Source organism: Nelumbo nucifera, chromosome 5 (assembly GCF_055504915.1).
Source record: "Nelumbo nucifera cultivar China Antique chromosome 5, China Antique-T2T, whole genome shotgun sequence".
Lineage (NCBI taxonomy): Eukaryota > Viridiplantae > Streptophyta > Magnoliopsida > Proteales > Nelumbonaceae > Nelumbo > Nelumbo nucifera.
The window spans coordinates 32,187,009-32,206,682 of NC_142653.1; the positions used below are offsets into that span (position 1 = coordinate 32,187,009).

The following is a 19,674-nucleotide window of genomic DNA, read 5'->3' on the forward strand; positions in this document are numbered from 1 at the left end:
TATATATATAACCCTAAATGCTTTTTTTTTGCAAAATTTATGTCTTTTTATATTTTATTATTTATTTATGATATTACATTTGACCCAAAATTTGAACCATTGGTCTTTGCCAAATCGTAAAATAATTTCATTTTCTATTAGTTCTAAATTATGTATTTTATTTTCATTATCAATAAAAATAATTATTGTTTATTATACTTTTTTAATTTGATTAATAAAAATATCATAAACGCATCTAATTTTTCTATATTTTTGTAATTTTATATATTTATTTTTATTTTAAAAATTTTATTACCTAACTATGACTTCATAAGTTGATGACTTTGATTTGGATGGTTGAATTGTTTAGCCATCACTTAAATAAAAAATGGTTTTTGTTTTTGAGTTAATTTTAAAATATATGGGTTTATATTGCTAAAAATATTGACATAGATCTTAATTAGCAAAGTTTTTAAAATTGGACCAAACAGGGAATAAGGGCCGGTTCTCGGGTCAAATTGTCTAAATGGACAACCCATTCTATCAAAAAAATAAAAAACAAAAAAAGGCCAAAAACCATTGTTCGGGTTGACGAGTTGACTACCTAGGTCAACGGTTCATTGACCAAATCAATGTTTTTTTTTTTGCCAAAGAGCGGTTTTTGGGTGAAATGGAACCAGTCAGGTGACTAGTTCCTAGTTTTTTTGGTATCACCATCCGATCTAGTCTGGTTTTGAAAACAATGCTAATTATTAATATTTATTAGTGAAAATAACTTAAATATAAGATTTAGTAAGAGAAAATGAGAATTAATACCTAAGTATAAGACTTAATAAAAAGGGATTAAATGAGGTGGAAAGTACTAATTGAAGTTACATTTTTAACCCTTATCATTAAAATAGACTAAATACATAATTATGGGATTTTTTTAGCTATTAAATCTGATATTAAAGCTATAATAAAATAAGTTTTATAATCTTTCTGGATAATTTTAATCCAAAAATTTTACATTGAATTCACACTATAGATATATTATAGATATAAAATGTTCTCAATGCATGAATGGATGAATGTGCTGCGAGGGTAGCGGAAATGTTCCCAACGGTTGGATGTGCATATCGGAGGTAATTGCAATTAGCAAACTTCAGTCGGTTTCAGCAATTTACCCATTTTTGGTAAATTACAAAACAACACGTGCAACCTCTTCCATCTTCAAATCTTCATCCCTTCCTTACCCGGCCCGGTTGGCTTCGTTTTCCTAGAGAAGTAAGAGAACTCAAAAGCAGCAGATTTACCCAACAGGTCTCTCTCTCTCTCTCTCTCTCTGTTTTTGATGCTTCTTTATTCTCGTTTTCCATTTCTTTACTCGGAGAAGGTACAGACAATTGTTATATAGAAACCAGTTAGTTCATGGAGGTATATTGTATGAAGAAATGCTAGATTGACACTTAATTCTGAAAGTTACTGGAATATGGGTATCCGAAAATTGTCTGGTAATGCCAAATGCATGAAGAATCCGAAACCTCCACCTTCTGTTGTAGTCGATTTTATTCTGAACAACGTCAAGAATGTTGAAGTCGCATTCTTTTGTCAATTGTACAAATTTTAGGTAAAAGAGAGGAGAAAAAAAGAATTTCTAGGACCTTAATGGGTCCTCTAACGCTGTTCGTGGATGCCAAAAGCTCTCCAGCTGACTTTTCAGGTAACAGGTCACGCTGAAGCACTTTACAAATATTTCTTGGTAAATTCTATGAGTTGAACTAGCTTTGGATGTTCTTAAATTGGTTGCATTGTGTCGAATGATGTTGAAGGCTCTTACATATAGATAAACAGTTTTTTTTTTTTTTTGGTTAATTCTTGCAATAATCTTTATCAACTATGACTAGATGAAGTCTTTTCTCGTAAGTGGCCACTTCTCCACTTCCTTTTCAGAATTTTCAATATCCATACGTTCCATCTCTAACCTCTTAAATAAAAAGCTGTACACTGTTTGAAAGGAAGCGTGGCTTTGATTCTTCTTTTACCTGAAGCTATCAAAGGATTATGCTATAGGGAACATTCTCGCTGAAGTCGAAAGAGGAGTCTAGGATACAAGGAAAGGGACAAATCCAACGTGCCACATACAAAAGAAGAATAAAAAAAGTTAAAACTTTTGGTGGCAAAAAGGATTAGATGTAATGTCAATGTGAGAAAACCACATCACCTTATCATGAGTTAACCAAGGAAACATTCCTTTATTCACTTTATTTTCTTGAAATTGCTTCAATGTGTTATCAATAACTAAAAAGGAGTTATTGAGGCTGCATCTCGTGTAGATACCAGTGGGTGGGTAGGGAGGTAAATGCCTTGGCTGATCATCTTGCTAAACAGGGTCTACTAGAGACCATTTATTCTGGGCAGCATTGTAATTTTATTTCTGATCTCTTGTAATGGTTAGGGGAGGCTGCATCTCGTGCCTCTCCAAGGGATTCTTGTAAAATCTTATTCCTCTTGTTGAATGAAATCATTTTCAATTATCAAAAAAAAAAAAAACTAAAAAGGAGTTAATGAATGGACTTGGGAAAACAGGGTATTCTTGCAGAAACCCAAGCTATCATATTGCTACAATCTCCTTCAAAGTTAAACAATGGATCTTTAAATCCTTGGTCATCTTTAGCTGATTTAGAAGTGCTAAGATTTCTCTTATTTTCTGCATGTTAACAATTGAGCCATCAAAATCATCAATTGTGGTGAGATTATCAAGTGTCTGGTCTCTTTGTTGCTTCCAAGGAAATTTATGTTGAGGACACCCTAAATTGATTGGGCAGAATATCTTAATGTCCAGAATCTAGAGCAAGAATTGCAATTCCTTTAAATGTCAGATCAACTTCCATTTAGTTCATATGGGGAAATGCTTTTGAAATATGGAAAGGTCAAATCTGTTTTGTTAAATTAAGTGGGTGTTCAGCACCATAGTGTTTCACAAGTGTTTTGTTTCACGAGCTATCCACATTAGAAAAAACAAAAAAATGGAAATGCTATTTAATTGCAAACTGTTTTTTGAAAAAAATGTTGCTGCAATGATGAGCTTTGGGATTTTTTAAAAGAGACGTTTCTTGAATCACCAAAGTGGTGTGGCACATTGAAATTTGAAAAAGCTGACAGCTTTTTTGAAATGTTATACAGTTGTCATATGAATATATTACAAAACATTTTAACGCCCAGTAAGCATGCATCTCCACCAAACATGATTTTTTTTTTTGTTTTTCAAAAAAAAAAGTAGAAATGAAGCACTTATGAATTGGGAACACTTGTGAAACGGAATGCCTGTGAAATGCATTGGTGCCAAACACCATCTAAGTTACCTCAATTGCATGATGCATCCCAGTGAGAGGGAAGAAGGCATTTTCAACCATATTGTTTATTTATAAATGTGCAGATGCATATATGCTCCATTAAGTGCACTGATTGCCACATAGTTTTACTGAACTATTAGGGAGAAGGGACACCTTAACAGGGTGTGAAGACCGGTTTCCTCTACCAAAATAAAAAAAGAAGTTTTTTTTTTTTTCTTCTCAGTCAGCACATATGACCTGTTGCTGATTGCTTATAGTACGAGCAAGTAATAGCAAAACACATAGGAACTGAATAATCATTCAAGAGGCTTAGGAACCTTTGTCTGTGTGTGTGTGTGTGTGTTTTGATAAGCACTTAGGAACTTTCTGTGTTGCTTATTAACTTTTCAATATAATGTTGTGAAAGGATTGAAGATTTCCCCAATGGGTTCAAAGTCTTCACACGAAAATCTGCAATGTTTTCATAAGTGGCGATTACTCCAACTCAAGGAGAATAACAAATTATTTCTGCAAGGATTTTCCAGAAATAACACCTGCAGTTTTGGATAACAAGAAGTGAAAGAGCTGGGATTATTGACGTATGCACTAACAAGAGTTAGAATTTAATTACTTAAGTACTCATCCACCTTGAATTTTGTTTCTTTTATTCTTTATTCATTTGCATTGCATGTTTCAACTCATTGTACTTGATAGGAACACCAGTTGAGTTAATCGTGGTTTAAAGTATTGATACACCCCAATACCGCCGGCAGGGGTGTATCGATACTTTTTTACCCCACGCTTTTTATTTTTTTAGTTTTTTTTTTCAAAATTTCTGTCTTACACATTTTTTATATTGTTTAATCAATAAACACCCGTTTCCTCAAAACACCTTTAAATAGGTGTATTGGAAATCCAAAGATATGATATGATACACCTGATATGGGGTGTATCATATCAATGCTTTGAACCTTAGAGTTAATACCGTTTCTGGGATCATTTTCTATAATGTCTCAAATTTATTGAGGTATTATATGTCATTTCAGTATGTTTTGGTTTTATGTCCAGAATCAACTCTATTGTTACTTTTGAGCAGGTGATATGGTTTTGCAGGTTCACACAAAAGCAAAATATGTAATTCTCAGTGGGACCAACGGAAGTTCTTTGCATCAATTAGCACAAGTGAAGAAAAGCCATTCAATTTTTTACGTGTTTTATTTGGTATGCTCTATGAATTTTTCTGAAGTTGGATTTAGGTTTTGGATGTTTGAAGGACAACTTCTCAAGAAGGTTGGTTTTGTTTATAGTTGGTCAAAATTATTTCACTTTCAAAACACTTTTTTTTTTAGAAAAAGGTAAAGTGTAATGATTATATTCATTAAAAGAACCCATGTACAACAAGGGACTGTACATTGGGAATTTACATAAGATTTCTGAAAGTGATTCTTAAAAAGAAAATAAGAATAAAAAAGAGCTGTATGATCTTCCTTTGAATGATTCATGCCTGGTCATCCAAGAAAATAACATCCCTATAACCTTCTTCGCAATCATAATCTCTTCCAATGCCTTGTTTTCAAATATGTGTGTATCTTCTACGCGGAATGCTAGCAGCAACCCAATTACCTGGCAAGCTTGCAACACACCTAAGAGTCTGCATGAAAGCATGCCACAATACAACTACCATGGGCCCAAGGTGTCTGTGCTGGTTTGAGTGTTTCACTTTTAATTTAATGAATTTTCTAGTAAAATAATTTGGAATTTTATGAAACAAATAGTCATTTGACAATTTGGAAGACTCTAAATATTCATAGAAGAAATAATTTTATTATTGTTGTTTCTTTTTTTTTTTTTATAATGAAAAGGACAGTTTCTAAAGTAAAATAGTTTTAAGGTAGGGGCAATAAATTCATCAAAGAATTCTTCTTTTATCTTTTTCTTTGTGTCTTAGTAAGTTGGAGGCGAAAAAAACTTGTAGAGCTTTTCAATCAAAATAAGGAAAAATGAGAAATTGAATCTGATTAATCAATAAATGGTTATATGAGAATGGTCTTCCATGTTTTCCTTTTCATTATCAATAAACTTTATCTTACAAATAAATACAATATCTAGATACATGCTATGATGCTCTGTGGAATTTATATATCTCCTTATTTTTTTATATCTCTCTCTCTCTGTATACACACGCACACATGTTTTTGTTGTTGGTTGGGCACAAACATGCTTGCTCTGCGTGAGCATTAGAAGTTCATTAGGCAATATAATATATCCATCTAGCTATTGTATCAAGAAATTTAAAATAAGAGAAAAAGTTCTTACGAACAATGATGTTTTTATTATTGATCAAGGGGCACATGTTTTGTTTGTACTGTACATGAGAACAATCTTCTTGATTTTGTCAAAAAGTGGACTGCTTTTACTGATGTAATCAGAAAGGTTCAGTCCAGCTGGTTTTATGGGGGTTTAGTTTTTTGTTTCTAGAATTAAATTTAAGATCTGAAACTTCTTGCCTATGCTACAATTTTGTCTTCGTACTAAGGAATAGAGAGGAAAATTTAAATTGGTATGCTTCCATGTTTCTAATTTGCTGTTCTGGATCTTACAGAGGGAGTTATAGCAGGAGGTACTGCTGGAGTCATTGTTGAAACAGCTTTATACCCAATTGATACAATAAAGACTCGCCTGCAGGCAGGTTAATTAGAGAGCAAAAGCCATTATGGTTTGTCCTTTTGTTGCATGAATTAATATGAACATTAAAGTGTTTTGCAGGTTAGCCACAGAAATATTTATATGCTAGCTGGGGTCAAAATTGGGTAATGGCCTTTTTTATTCATGAGATGGGTAGCCTACTTGAAATCAAGTTGAAATTTCCTGCAAAAAGCTCTCAAAATTTAGTGTGTTTATGTGGGTTGGGTATTTAGGATAAAAGCTTTTTAACACAGATAGAACCACATAAATTGAAGAAAAAAATAGTAGTTGAAAACATTAATCTAATAATAAGAAAGAGAGTGCAAACTAAGTAGAACAGTGAAAGATGGCCTTTTTATGATTGGCCAAGCTACACAGAAAGAGAAAAAGTTTCTCCCAAAGAAGAAAAAAATTCTATTAAAAAATTTCTTCATGCTACCATTCACAGAACTATCCATAATAACCCACTAGAATTCATGAAACCTTGGACCATTGAAACAACTTAGTGGACCAATATTCAAGTACCAAAATGTCTTAAAAAATCTGTGTTTAATGATTTTTTACTTTTTTCAAGGCAAAAATCTTTGGTACCTTATCAACCCAACTAAATCCAATTAAAAATTAAAATTAAAGACTGCCAGACTCCTCTATGTTGGGTGACACATAGTAGTGAGCTTATATGGTTAAAGATCGAATTTTGACTTTGACCAGAATTCATGTTTCTATCAATTTGTAAAAACCAGCTTCTGTACAATTCCTGGACGGTACCTTTCCACTTCTATGATTGATTGAAAATTTAAAACAGTGTAGTAGACTCATAATTATCACATATCCAAACCTATGCAAATCCAGTGGTTGGATCATGAGATACAAGCACCCCAGCAGTTACAATCAAGAACCTAGTTGAGCTGCTGTATTTTCTTTTGATTAGGCTTCTTTGCATTGTGAGTAATCTTTGAATTGCATTTTTATCACTTTTTCTCATCATCACATTATCTAAACCTAAGCAAATCCAGTGGCTGGATGATGAGATACAAGCATCCAAATAGTAACAATTGATAACCCCGTTGAGTTTCTATATGTTTCTTTTTATTAGGCTTCTTTGCATTGTGAGTAATCTTGTGAATTGCATTTTGATAACTTTTTTCTATGGTTATGGTAGGGGCATGTTAGAATTTGTTACCATCTTAATTCCATGGCCCACTTTGTGGTAGTTGGGGCATGGCTTGTCAAGTTTTTGGACAAGGATCTCATTAGGTTACTTGTAAGAGCTGTGGTGTGGGGGTAAGATGCTTCAGAATATATATATATATATATATATATATATATATATACTACTATGAAGGAGGAAATAATATTTTCTATTTTTTTGAGTTTTGGTCTCACAATATATTATCCCTTTTGTTTTTAGCATGGCATTTCTGATGTCACTTGTAAGTAGACTTTCTAATGGAATTAAAATTAAACATATTTGCTTTGATCCTCCAGGCTTGTGGTTGGGTTACCGGGGGGCGGTTGTATGTTGTGGGGTTTTAGCAACTTGGAAAATGCTCATGGTCTACTACCACAACTACAGCAGGGAGGGTTGGATATACCTTTGTTATTATTCTAGTAAAATCTCTGATCAGTAATGTGCATGTATATGTGTTTATATGTGCATAATTGCATGAAGGGAATTATGTAATTCTTCGATAACTAAACTTCTCTACAATTGTTTTTTAATATTTTTATATTTCCCTCATAACATTATCTCATAAAACTGCCTGTATTGGTTTTTTCTATTTTCAGGCAGCTCGTGGTGGAGGAGAGATTCTCTTGAAGGGCCTTTATTCTGGACTGGCTGGAAACCTTGCTGGGGTTTTACCGTAGGCTCCTCATGCTGATTGGAAATATATCTTAACATTTTCTTCTGAAATTCATATTGGACCTTTTCATTTCAATATAATTTTATGAGTTTTACTTGTACTGTACTGTCTTCTACTTGATATGCCTTTCAGGTACTTCACAGTTCCAAGTCAAGGTCTAGGTTTCAAATTAGAGTTTACTTATGACAAGTTGTTCATATTGTGTTCAGCCACTACCCCACTTTCATCCTCAATGTCTTGCACTGTACTTTCCTGACTCCTGACATTGTTAGGTCCCATAATTATGCTAAGAGACTATCAATTTGTGTTAAAGATGTTTCTGAAAATGTGATCTCTGATCTCCAGACTGAACCATATCAGCACCTCCCTGTACCCAATCAAAAGAGAGAGCCTAATGAAGGAGGAGAACTTGGTGGCCAATAAACTGAAGGAATGGAGGAATATTTAAAGGAAATAGAAGGATTTGTGATGATTTCATGATATTGGGTCAGATTTGGACTAGTTGTAACTTATAACTATGGCCAGAACTTGATCTTGATAGATCCTCTGATGCAGGACAGGAAGGGGAAAATCTGTGTCTGTATCTGTGTTTAGAATTTTAGGAAATAGAGAGTCATATCCCTGTTTCCTGTACCTGTATCTGTATCTGGCATCTTTAGTAGATAGTTAACTATCCATGTTGATTTTATATGAATCCATCATTTATTCTGCCCCCTTCTGAAAAGAAGGGAAGAATAAACTACAAAAAAAAGCAATTCTCATAATGTGTTTGTCCTGTTACATCCTCAAACTGCTTATTGGCCCGAATTGGTAAACAATGTTGTTTCTATCCTGCAGGGCTTCTGCTTTGTTTGTTGGTGTATATGAACCTACAAAGCAGAAATTATTACGGAGCTTCCCTGAAAATCTTAGTGCTATTGCTCATTTGGTAAGTGGGTATGAACTGATGGTTAACCTGGTAATTTGTTTCAGGAACTTAACTAACTTTATATTGTTGAATTCTGTATTTTTTTCTCTGTGCCTGGATGAAGAAGAAAAATGACCAATCTTTCCTTTTTTTAATTATAACAATCCAAAGTTTGCATTAATATAAGCAAAAAGTAGTGGTATGGCCAAAGTATGCCCCTACAAGAGGGAGGGGCCCCAAGAAAATGAAGTGGAAGCTGGCATAACAAGATACAAGAAATAGAACCTGAATGAACCATGTACAATAACTATATCAGCCTCATTACCACATCCCTATTGAGACTATTGATTAAAAAATTAGTTGTCCTTAAAATCCACCTAAACAAGCTGCTCATTCTTGAAGCCATGGGATGTCACAATGATTAGGGACTAAATGCGTCATTGGTCATCTGACCAATTATTACCTTGTCTCCCTCATTCTCAACCATCTATATCCCTATGGAAAAAGAGCCTCTAACTGTATAGAGGGATAAGATCTCAGAATTAATTCAATCACCATACTCATTCAGGCCAGGGTATACCCAGATGATATTTGCCCTTCTGATCTCCATAAGATTCTCCTAAAGCGAGGGTTTGAATTCTCAAGAGAGAAACCATTTCAATGCATCTTAATGGCAAGGTAGTCTGGAGCTCTGCTGTATTAATTTCCTCATCTTTTCTTTTGTTTTATTTTTGGATGGGAGTTGAGGAGCAATTACTGGTGTAATGAAAACATGGGTACATGTCTGAAGGAGACCACTCCCAAGACCGGGATAGCTGGGACCAACATTTGTAATAGCCTTTTTTATGTATGTGAAAGGAGGGGGGGGGGGAGTGGGGAAGTAGGCTCCAAAACACTTCGGAGCCACCATTAAGTACCAAAAAGAGGAATGGAATGCTTCCAAATGTCTGTTCCAAATCATCAATCTTCATTGCATTTTACTTCAAAATTTCTTATATAATGTTCATTATCATCAGTTGAGCATCTTCACTTATCTATAGACTTAATCACGGTCACCCTACTTGTATGATAAAACATATTTTTGCAGAGGAAAAGAAAGTAGTTAAGACCTTTACATATTTTCAGAAGCCAGCCTGTTTAGCCTAGAGATTTATGCCCTTGAGCAGCCTATAACTTTGAAATGGAACCTTTATGCTTGCTTCATGATTTGGTCAGATAGTCCCCCTTGATGGTGTCTTGATGACTGTAGTCTTATTTCCTGCTAAACTCTGGGCTTGAGTTTGGCTGTGTATTCACTTCCTCATCTGCCACATTAAGAACCTTTTTACCCATTCTTATTTTCTGTCTCTGGCAACAGGCCTTCCTTTTGTCTTTTCTAATGGATTATCAGACTTAATGTAGACTGCAGGTGCCATTGGTGGAGTTGCTGCTTCTCTCATTCGTGTACCAACAGAGGTAGTTAAGTTGACTCCTTCACTCCCCGTTCTTTAACATCACTTCACCTGTCTTGTTCTCAGCTTCAATAGTTTCCAGGTTGTCAAGCAAAGAATGCAAACTGGGCAATTTGCTTCAGCTCCTGATGCTGTCCACCTTATAGTTGCCAAAGAGGGTTTTAAAGGTCTTTATGCGGTATGATTTTGTTTCTCTCCCTTAAAGGTTCCTACTTCAAGTAGTTACTTCATTCTGGAATAATTCGGTTTCACTTTTATAGAAAGAGTATGTAGATTTGTTGTTTTGAGGACAGAAATTTGGTGTGGTTGTACACTGGTGAATGAAGCCATTATCTTTTCTTTCTTCATATACATTTTTTTTATCAATAACAACAATTTCATTAGTCAGTCTATAAATATGGTACATAAAGGGAGATAAATTTTCTTTTCTCCCCCTACTGAGGCCAAAGCCCCAAACAAAGTTTGAAATTACAACTGAGCCCAAAATAAAATTTCCCTACCCACCCCCAGCTTTGCTAACTTATCAGCAAATGGGTTAGCAGATCTCTTCACCCATCTGAACTTCACTTCCATGTCCTTGACCAGCCACTTAAACTTTTTCCTTTCATTGCTATACCCCCATAGGCCAGCCTTATCTTCTTTCAGCCACCCTACTACCACCTTTGAATCCCCTTCAATTACAAGTCTCCTGAAAATTCATTTCCTTTGCTTTCTGGACACCTTCCACAGCTGCACAGATCTCAGCTGAGAGAATCCCCCGTCCCTATTGGGCCTGAGAACAAAGCTAAAACAGTCCCATTCTCATCCCTAAACACACCCTCAATTACCTGAAAGCCCTGGTTCCCTCTGCTACTCCCATCAAAGTTCAGTTTTATGAAGCCGGAAGGGGGGGATTCTAGGACAATCTCAGGTCTGTTTTGACTTGGTTACAATTAGCAATCTCACTCCACTTTCTAAGCAAGTCATCCACAGTGAAATCTTTGAACAACTCTGAGGATTTCAGCCACTGTACTACCCTGAAATGGATCAAGTCAATCAGGTCTTCAACCCTCCTCTCTTTTTTTCAGAAAAAAGTCTGTTCTTTTCCTCCCACAAAAACTAGCATACTGCAGCTCTTAGGCATCTCCACATGGCCCTGCCTCTTTTACACTGCCACCTGAAGAAGGAAGAAGAAAATAGCATCTGCAAGCTCAACGGAGGGAACCAACTGCACCCAAAAAGGGATAATGCCCGTTCCCAAATCACTCTTGCATACTGGCAAGAGACCAACATGTGAAAACCAGTTTCCCCATCGGCTCTATAGATAACACACCAATGAGGAGATAAGCATGTCTTGGGTCTCTTTTTTTTCAAGCAGATCACTAGTTGACTCTTTCCAGAAAAGCTTCCCAACAAAAACTCCCAACCCTAGAAGGAATTGGCTTACCCCAAATCTCTTTGACAGGGAAAGGAGGGTCCATGGGACTGGTTGGCTCAGCTAAGGCTTTGAAGAAAGAAGCACAAGAGAACAAGCCCGAGGGGGTGGGTTTCCAAATTCTGGTGTCCTTTGTGGGGTCCAGGAAAATATTTTCAAGAAGACCGAGGAGAGTCGAAATGTTGTTCAGGTCAGTGTTTCTAACATCCCTTCTTAACCCCATATTCCAACCGAACCCCGAGTTGGAAGAAGATGGGACAAGGAAGGAAGAGATAGGCTCATTTTTCAGATCAGAGAGGGCATATAAAGATGGAAATTGGTCCTTCAAAGGGGTGCTCCCTAACCAAATTTGTTCCCAAAATTTTATGAAATTTCCAGAATTTAAGTCATACCTGATCAGAGGGGAGAAAGCTGATAGCAAGTTGTGGATGGCTTTCCAGGGTTAGGCATTTGTAGTGCTTGCTAGAATTCTGGGATCCCATCCATTGCCTTCCAGTCCGTGAATGCTAGCCACTATTTTAGCCCACAACTTCTCCTTCTCTAAAGGAAACCTCCATAACCACTTCCCCAACAAAGCCTCATTCCCTTTTCTAATATTCCCTAGCCCTAGCCCTCCTTGCTCCTTACTTCTACACATTATCTCCCAACCCACCCTATGGTCCCTCTTCTCCTCTCCTGGTTCCTAGAGAAAATATATCATTAGTTTCTCTAGCCTATTAGCCACCTTTGCAGGAATCTTGAAAATTGACAAAAAGTAAATGGGCAGATTGGCTAAGGTAGCTCTAATGAGTGACCAAGAGAAAGGTAGTTCCTTTTCCAAGAAGTGAGTCTCTTCTCAAATCTTTCCACTACTGGGTTCCAAAAGCCTTATTTTTTAGGATTGTATCCTAATGGTAACCCTAGATAGCTCAAAGGCCAACTTGACACTACACACCCCAAAATCTCTGCACACTCCCTAACCTCCTCTTCTCCCAAATTCACTCCTACTGACTACACAACTTTTCTCAAAATTCACTTTTAAGTTGGATATTTGTTCAAAAACTTGTATCACCAATTTCAAGTTTCTAATCCAACAAAAATTTCCACCCTCACAGAACAGTATTGTGTCATTTGCAAACTGTAAATGGGTAAGGGGTAACTCCCCCCTTCCTACTCTCCACCCTCTTATTAAATTCCTTGAATTTGCTCTATGAATCAATCTCCCCAAAATGTCTGCAATCAGTGTAAACAGGAACGGAGTGGATCTCTTAGTCTTATTTCCCTTAAGGTTGGGAAAAAAATCTACCATTAACCCATTTACTAGCACAGAGTAGTGACACTTCTGGACACACCCCATAACCATTTGCACCATCTGTCCCCAAACCCAAAGTTTACCAAAATCTCCTTCAAAAAAGACTAATCCACTAAATCATAAGCCTTTTCTAGATCTATCTTGCACACCACCCCTTCTTTTTGGCCCTTTTGAAGTTCTCCAAATTCTCATTGGCAATTTAAATTTGATCAGTGATCTGTCATCCCTTTAAAAAAGCTCCTTGATTTGGTGCAATGATAACTGGAAAAACTTGCTTTAACCTTAAAGACAACACCTTTGTAATTATCTTATAAAGGCTATTTACTAAGCTGATTGGTCTGAAATCCTTTGGTTGAAGAGGCATCTTTCTTCTTCGGGACTAGTGTAATGAAGGTAGAGTTCAAACCAAGATTAATTACTCCCCTTCTATAGAATTCATCAAAGACTAGTATTATGTCCCTTTCCAAAACATCCCAATAGTCTTGATAGAAAGCCATTGTGAAACCATCCGGGCCTAGAGCTTTTGTTCCGCCAATAGAAAATACTGCCTCCCTGATTTCCTCCACTTCAAATCTTCTTTCCAGCCGTTGCCTATTTTCTGCCCCTATATCTGGCCAATCCAATCCTTCTACACACACCCTCCCATTTAGAGGCCTTCTAAAGATGGACTTAAAATGTTCTATAAGTGCCCCTACTATCTCATCCTGGGTAGTCAGGACAGAGTCGACAGATCCATCAACTTCCAATCTAGAAATGGAATTTTTCCTCCTCCTGCCGTTTGCCATAGAACAAAAATAACTAGTGTTTCTGTTGCCCTCCTTTAGCCACCTGGACCGGGATTTCTGCTTCCAGCTTACTTCCTCCTTATACACCCACTCTTCCAACTGCCTCCAGCTTGCTTTCTTCATATACTAGCTAGGTTGAACTTGTGTTCCCAATGCAAATGGAGGAAAGATAAGTATCTTATCATATGGGAATATGAAAATTAATGCTATCAATTAGGGTAGTATGGGAAACATGAGTGGAATAATTTTGACATGGGGGAGTAGATTTATGCTTAATGTATATTTTAATCCATGTGAAGGTTCTCTTTGTTTGATATCATGAAATATTTTTGCATTGCTATTTGACCTTTCACCTTGAGACTGTAGGGATATGGGTCCTTTTTATTGCGAGATTTGCCATTTGATGCCATCCAGTTCTGCATCTATGAGCAGCTTCGACTGGGTTATAAGCTAGCAGTAAGTTCATTTTGCTATTATTAGATCTTACCTGAAATTATTGGAAAGGACTGCTTGTTGGGTTTTGTGTAGTATTTTCGTTTCATAATTTTTCCAAAAATTTCTTAATAATGGACAAGCTTTAAATTTTATTTTGTATATGACAAAATTCTGTGCCTTTGTTCAAGTAACCCTGTTATTTTATTGTTGAGTAGGCATTATATACCCTGCCTGTACACACTGTCTTTATTTTATGCATCAATTTATGGACAATAATTGTCATTTTCTTGTTTAATTTGTCATGCAGGCAAAGAGAGATTTAAATGATCCAGAGAATGCTATAATTGGTGCTTTTGCTGGTAATTTAAGGCCCCACACCTCCTTCTAGTTTGTGTTTGTCCCTTCTTTATAAAAGAGCTATTACATTTTGTTTGTACATTCCCATACCTATTTGTCATGACGACACCTTTTCTTTTAGTTCTAAAAAATCATTATGGCACAAAATCTTTTAGCATAATACTTTACCATAAGGCTGAAATGAACTAGATTGATGGTTCAGGTATTCTTGCATAGATATTCCTTTAATTGAATATTGTTTTGAAGGTGCATTAACTGGGGCCATAACTACTCCGCTTGATGTGATTAAGACAAGATTAATGGTTCAGGTACACTTCGTTTCTAACTTTTCCTAACTGCTTTTGCAGACATTGGTTGGTAAGGTTTGGTTGAGTTGCATGCAATATCTCAATTTTTTACATATATTGTTTTTTTTTTTATGAATTTGTTTTACATATATTATGCTTCATTTGGATGCTGTTTAGCCATTCTATTTTTATTTTGTTGTATACAGGGATCAGCAAACCAGTACAAAGGAATTTTTGATTGTGTTCAGACTCTTGTTAGAGAAGAAGGACCTTCGGCTCTTTTAAAGGTACCTTTGTTTCACCATGTAACTTGAGTAAAATATTGACGTTATTATTCCTTATTCAATTCTATCAGTTTGCTAGATATTTTAATATAGGAGCACATGAGGCATAAAATAGCTTCTTCAAGCATGTGAAGGCTTGAGGATAAAGCACCCTTTTATCATTATGTCTTTATATAGTAGCATTGCTGTTAGAGAGAAGAAGAGAGGTGAGGAAAAGAAGACCAGAGAGAGAAATAGGAACTCTTTTCACTTGGACTCAAAGATCAGCTAAATGTATGGTAAATGTATTGACCAAACCAAGGGGCTAGTAGCACCCAACTGTAGGGGGTCATTCCCTGGGAGACTGAAAGTATAGTTGTCAAGGCATCACCTAGATGCCCTTGATTGAGAACCTAAACTGAATGCCTTAACTTATGTCAAAAAAGCACCCACCTAGATAACAAAACTCACAATACAGGCCTTATCATATGTTGATGCCAGTAACTTTCAAGTGAATCAAGGAAAAGAGAAAAAATCATAGCCCTAGACATGTTGGTGAGAAAATCCTAGCAGGAAGAAATTGGAGAGCATCTCAGAAAACATTGTCATACTTTGCCTGGGAAAATTTCATGTATCTTGAACAAAGGAATTCTCGCTCTAATATTTTTTCCTTTTTTTGGTTGTTTATCTCAGGGTATTGGGCCAAGGGTACTTTGGATAGGTATTGGTGGTTCAATTTTCTTTGGTGTTCTTGAGAGGACAAAGCAATTGCTTGCTCAAAGGCGTCCTGAGGCAGAAAAAGCAAACTCTAAACAGCAATGATGGTGGTTATGTCTACATTGTTCATGTTCCTTTGTAACACCTCAGTTTGATGATTTTGTTTCATTATGATTAACTTAGAACCTACACCTAAAAAGCAGGAAAAAGTCACTATGATGCAAAACGTTCAAAGCATGTTGTATAGATGACTAGTTATGCTTCCATCAATTCACCTTGTTTTGGATTGACTAGCCTATCATAAATTAGAAGTTTACGTTTTAAATTATTTTTTTGGTTGGGTGATGTTTGCTCTTTGGTTGTTGCAGCTTCTTGCTAAAAGTTGTCTGGGTTCTCTGTGACTTCTAAAGCTAAATCACTTGACAGGAACCTTTGCATGGGGAAGATTGCTTTTTCTGTTAGCAGTGCCATTTAGGGCTATTGCTTGTTATTGGTGCATGGTGAAAAGAGATTTTGAGGGATGATTAATCTTTCGGGGTAAGAACTTGCGTTAAGCAAGAAAGAAATATCAAATGTAAGAAATTATTCAAAACCCGGACACCCATGCGGTATGCATTGTTGATCTAGAATCAATTGCAGACTGGGCCTTCAAACAAAAATCATACATATGCTGCTTAAAAGATTGGATAAATATGAGGAAAACTAAGTCTATTTTGGTTATGGAGCTCTGGCTCCTCTGTCCCGGATAGCCAGGACCAACTTTGGGTAATGGCCTTCTTTATTACCAACTGAGCCACCATAAGTCGGTGGATGAGACTTCATCTTGGTGTCCGTATTGTTGTGTAAATAGACTAGAAAAACCCAACATCTCCATGTGACGGTGACAACATACTGTTATTCTCCTGAAGCAGGGTAGGTTAATTTATTTGAATTAGATAAATCTATTATGTTTAGTATCCACTCCAAAACAGCTTTTAAATCCATCAGGTTTATATCTACATTTTTTATGTCAAAACATATCTGATTGACAGTGGGTTGGCATGGCTTTGCGTTCACGTTAGGAGTGCATTTACCATTAACTAAATTCTAGAGTTCTTGAGTGGAAAATATTGTTAGTCATCCTGTCTAACAGGTGCCATAAATTGAACAATATCCATCACAGAATATAAAATTCATGTTTAAGAAAAAAAGTGCAAATTTAATGTCAGTTATAATTTTCGTCTAAAAGAAACAGGAAAACCATTTCTTACACAACAATATTACTTATTCCTAATGCTTGTCTGCAATAAACTTCTGGCTCTTAGAACTCTTTAGCATGTAAATTCCATTTTGAGCTTGCTGAAGTTGCCAAGATATTCCCACTGCAGCGCTTGGGAGACATATTGCTGGTGGGAAGACTTCTGCACCCTGACGTTGCAAAAATTAATATTGTAATAAAGGCTCTATGCAAACAGCAAGAGCTGCCACTGAGTCATTTTGTGAGGGATGGACGTCTCTAACAATAGAACTAAGAGCTTTGAAAGTGGGGGCTCAATTGACCCAAGCTATTCGAGTTCAGAAACTTAAGTTAAAGACAGACTTAGAAACTTCATCTATGGAGACATATTTCCTACTAGTGGTCGAAGTTCCATATGGTCTTCTGCACCTCTCGGATTGTCATCAAAATTCATAATGGATGAAAATTGAAATTATGGATTGTTGTGGGTCGTTTGAAAGGGTAGGTTTTTATTTTGTTACCGGCGGGGACCTGTATGATGTACGGGAAAATCTGAAAGTTTATTAGTTTTATTAATTGATAACTTGAAAGATGTCTTTTTTTTTTTTTTTTTTTTCAGAGGTCAAAAGTACAGGATGGTTTAAATGAGATCGGCTTCAGTCAGTGCAAGGCTCGTTCAGTTTTCAAACAGCCTTGCATCGGGAGATATTCCCAATACAAGGCTATGATGGCTGTTGGAACGAGTTTTGCACTGACTGAATCTGGTTTCAGTTTAAATACCCATTGCAAGCTGGATTTCATCCTAGGTCTACACTACAATTAGGGGTGCAACTTGGGTGGGCTCAATCTGAGCCCGAACTGGCCCATTCTGAAATTTTACAGAGTCTGAGCTTGGGCTCAAGAAATCTGGCTTTTCTATTTTTTGGGCCAGGCCTGGGCTTAGCCCTTAGGTAGTTTGAGCCAAGCCTGACCCAACTATACACATGTATATATATGTTAATTTTGCATATATATATATATATATATATATTTGTGTATATATACATTTGTATAAATATTTAACTATTTACATACATATTTTGCATACATATATACATAAATATATGTATACATATTTGCATAAATACATATATGTGTAATTTTAGAATGGGTTCATTGACCAACCCAAGCCCGGCCCGGCCCCGAGTTCATCAAATTATAGGGCAGGTTGGGCTTGGGTTGGGAAAATCAGGCTTGACTTCAGGCTCGGTCTGGGCTCGGGTTGACCATAAACCCGGACCAACCTGCCCAGCTTGAACCCCTAACTACAGGTAGCAGGAGACCTTATAGAAAGAAAAACTTAAATATCTTAAAAATCCTTGGTATAAATATTGATATGAATAAATTAGTTTTCAAAAAATTAAATTTCTGAAATGATATGAATAAAATTTTCAAAATTTATTGACATGAATAAATTAATTATCTAAAAATTCTGAATTTATGAATATTAATTACTAAATGTAAAAATAGTAAATTATATTTTTTAAATTAACTTTCACTAAATTAAATTACCAAAACCATGAAGATTAGTTTATGGAAATCACTAAATTAAAATTTCCCAATAAATACCAAAAGTCAATGTAAATTACCAGTAATTATGGAAATTATTAATAATTACCAAAAAAACAATTTAAATTACCAATAATTAATTATGGAAACTATAAAATTTTATAATTTAATAATTTTCGAAAAATATTATTTTTTAATAGTTATGGAAATATAGTTAAAGCTCCCCAATAATTTTCCAATTTAATATTTAATAGTTACCAAAAACCAATGCAATTGAAAATATCAACAAAGAATTTTTATTGCCAAATTTAGTTTTTAAAATTAATAATTTTCTAAATAACCTAAAAATTATTTTTTTTTGAAAATTTCAAAATAAATAATTCTGTGAAGATTACGAAAACTTTCAGGTAATAATTATAAAATTCAGATAATACTAATAATAATTAATTTCATATAACAACAATAATAATAATAACAATAACAACAACAACAACAATAACAACAATAATAATAATAATAATAATAATAATAATAAAGTTAAATATAAAAATAATTTTAGTAAACTTCCTTAATTATTGATTATTTAGTCATTATTGATTGAATAAATAAAATTTCAAAATTTTATGTATTTATGAATAATTAATTATTAAAAATATCAAAATAAATTGATATTTTTATTATTTTAATTATCCTGTACATTTAATGTTTGGAAAGTTTCCACCTTTGTTACGAAGGTGAAAAGGGAGATAGGGTGACATGACTAGAGGCTAAGAGCCTAATGATATGGTAAAATGAGGGGTTTGAGTAGGGTGAATGCAACCCCGTACTAAAACCGACTTGTGTTCATTTTCATTGTTTTAAAATTGAATTTAGATTAATAATTTTTACTTCTATTAAATTTTAATTTATTTAGTAAATTGTTATGATGCGTAATTTAAGTTAGGATATTATGCTAATTTTGTTACTATTTAAAATTTTTAATAATGTTAGAATTTCTTAATTATAAATTAAGTAATATTGTTGTAACTAAATTTAACAATTATAATCATTAAAATTAAAAACAATAATTTATTTACATTTTCTATTATGTTAATCATTTTTAAATCGAAATTAAATTTTATTATTTGTCTTATTGTCTTATTTGTTTTTTTTCTCTAATT

At 34.9% G+C, this 19,674-nt stretch overlaps 1 protein-coding gene across 4 annotated transcripts; it reads left to right on the forward strand.

The window, feature by feature from the left end:
* Positions 1–1,127: 1,127 nt before the first annotated feature.
* LOC104599969 (S-adenosylmethionine carrier 1, chloroplastic/mitochondrial) lies at positions 1,128–16,690 on the forward strand. 4 transcript variants are annotated; one of them, XM_088888732.1, is made up of 14 exons: positions 1,128–1,281; positions 1,589–1,681; positions 4,407–4,514; positions 5,896–5,982; positions 7,771–7,843; positions 8,681–8,771; positions 10,152–10,205; positions 10,284–10,379; positions 14,058–14,147; positions 14,434–14,485; positions 14,730–14,791; positions 14,977–15,057; positions 15,727–15,857; positions 16,119–16,690. In XM_088888732.1, exons 2-13 carry the CDS (start codon positions 1,627–1,629, stop codon positions 15,853–15,855), a joined length of 978 nt encoding a protein of 325 aa, XP_088744858.1. In that variant the 5' UTR covers positions 1,128–1,281; positions 1,589–1,626; the 3' UTR covers positions 15,856–15,857; positions 16,119–16,690. The 4 variants fall into 4 exon arrangements, with proteins under 4 accessions (XP_088744858.1, XP_010261039.1, XP_010261038.1 ...); XM_010262736.3 differs by lacking the exon at positions 1,128–1,281 and adding an exon at positions 1,292–1,472; XM_010262737.3 differs by lacking the exon at positions 16,119–16,690 and having other exon boundaries at positions 15,727–16,078.
* The last annotated feature ends 2,984 nt before the right edge of the window (positions 16,691–19,674 follow it).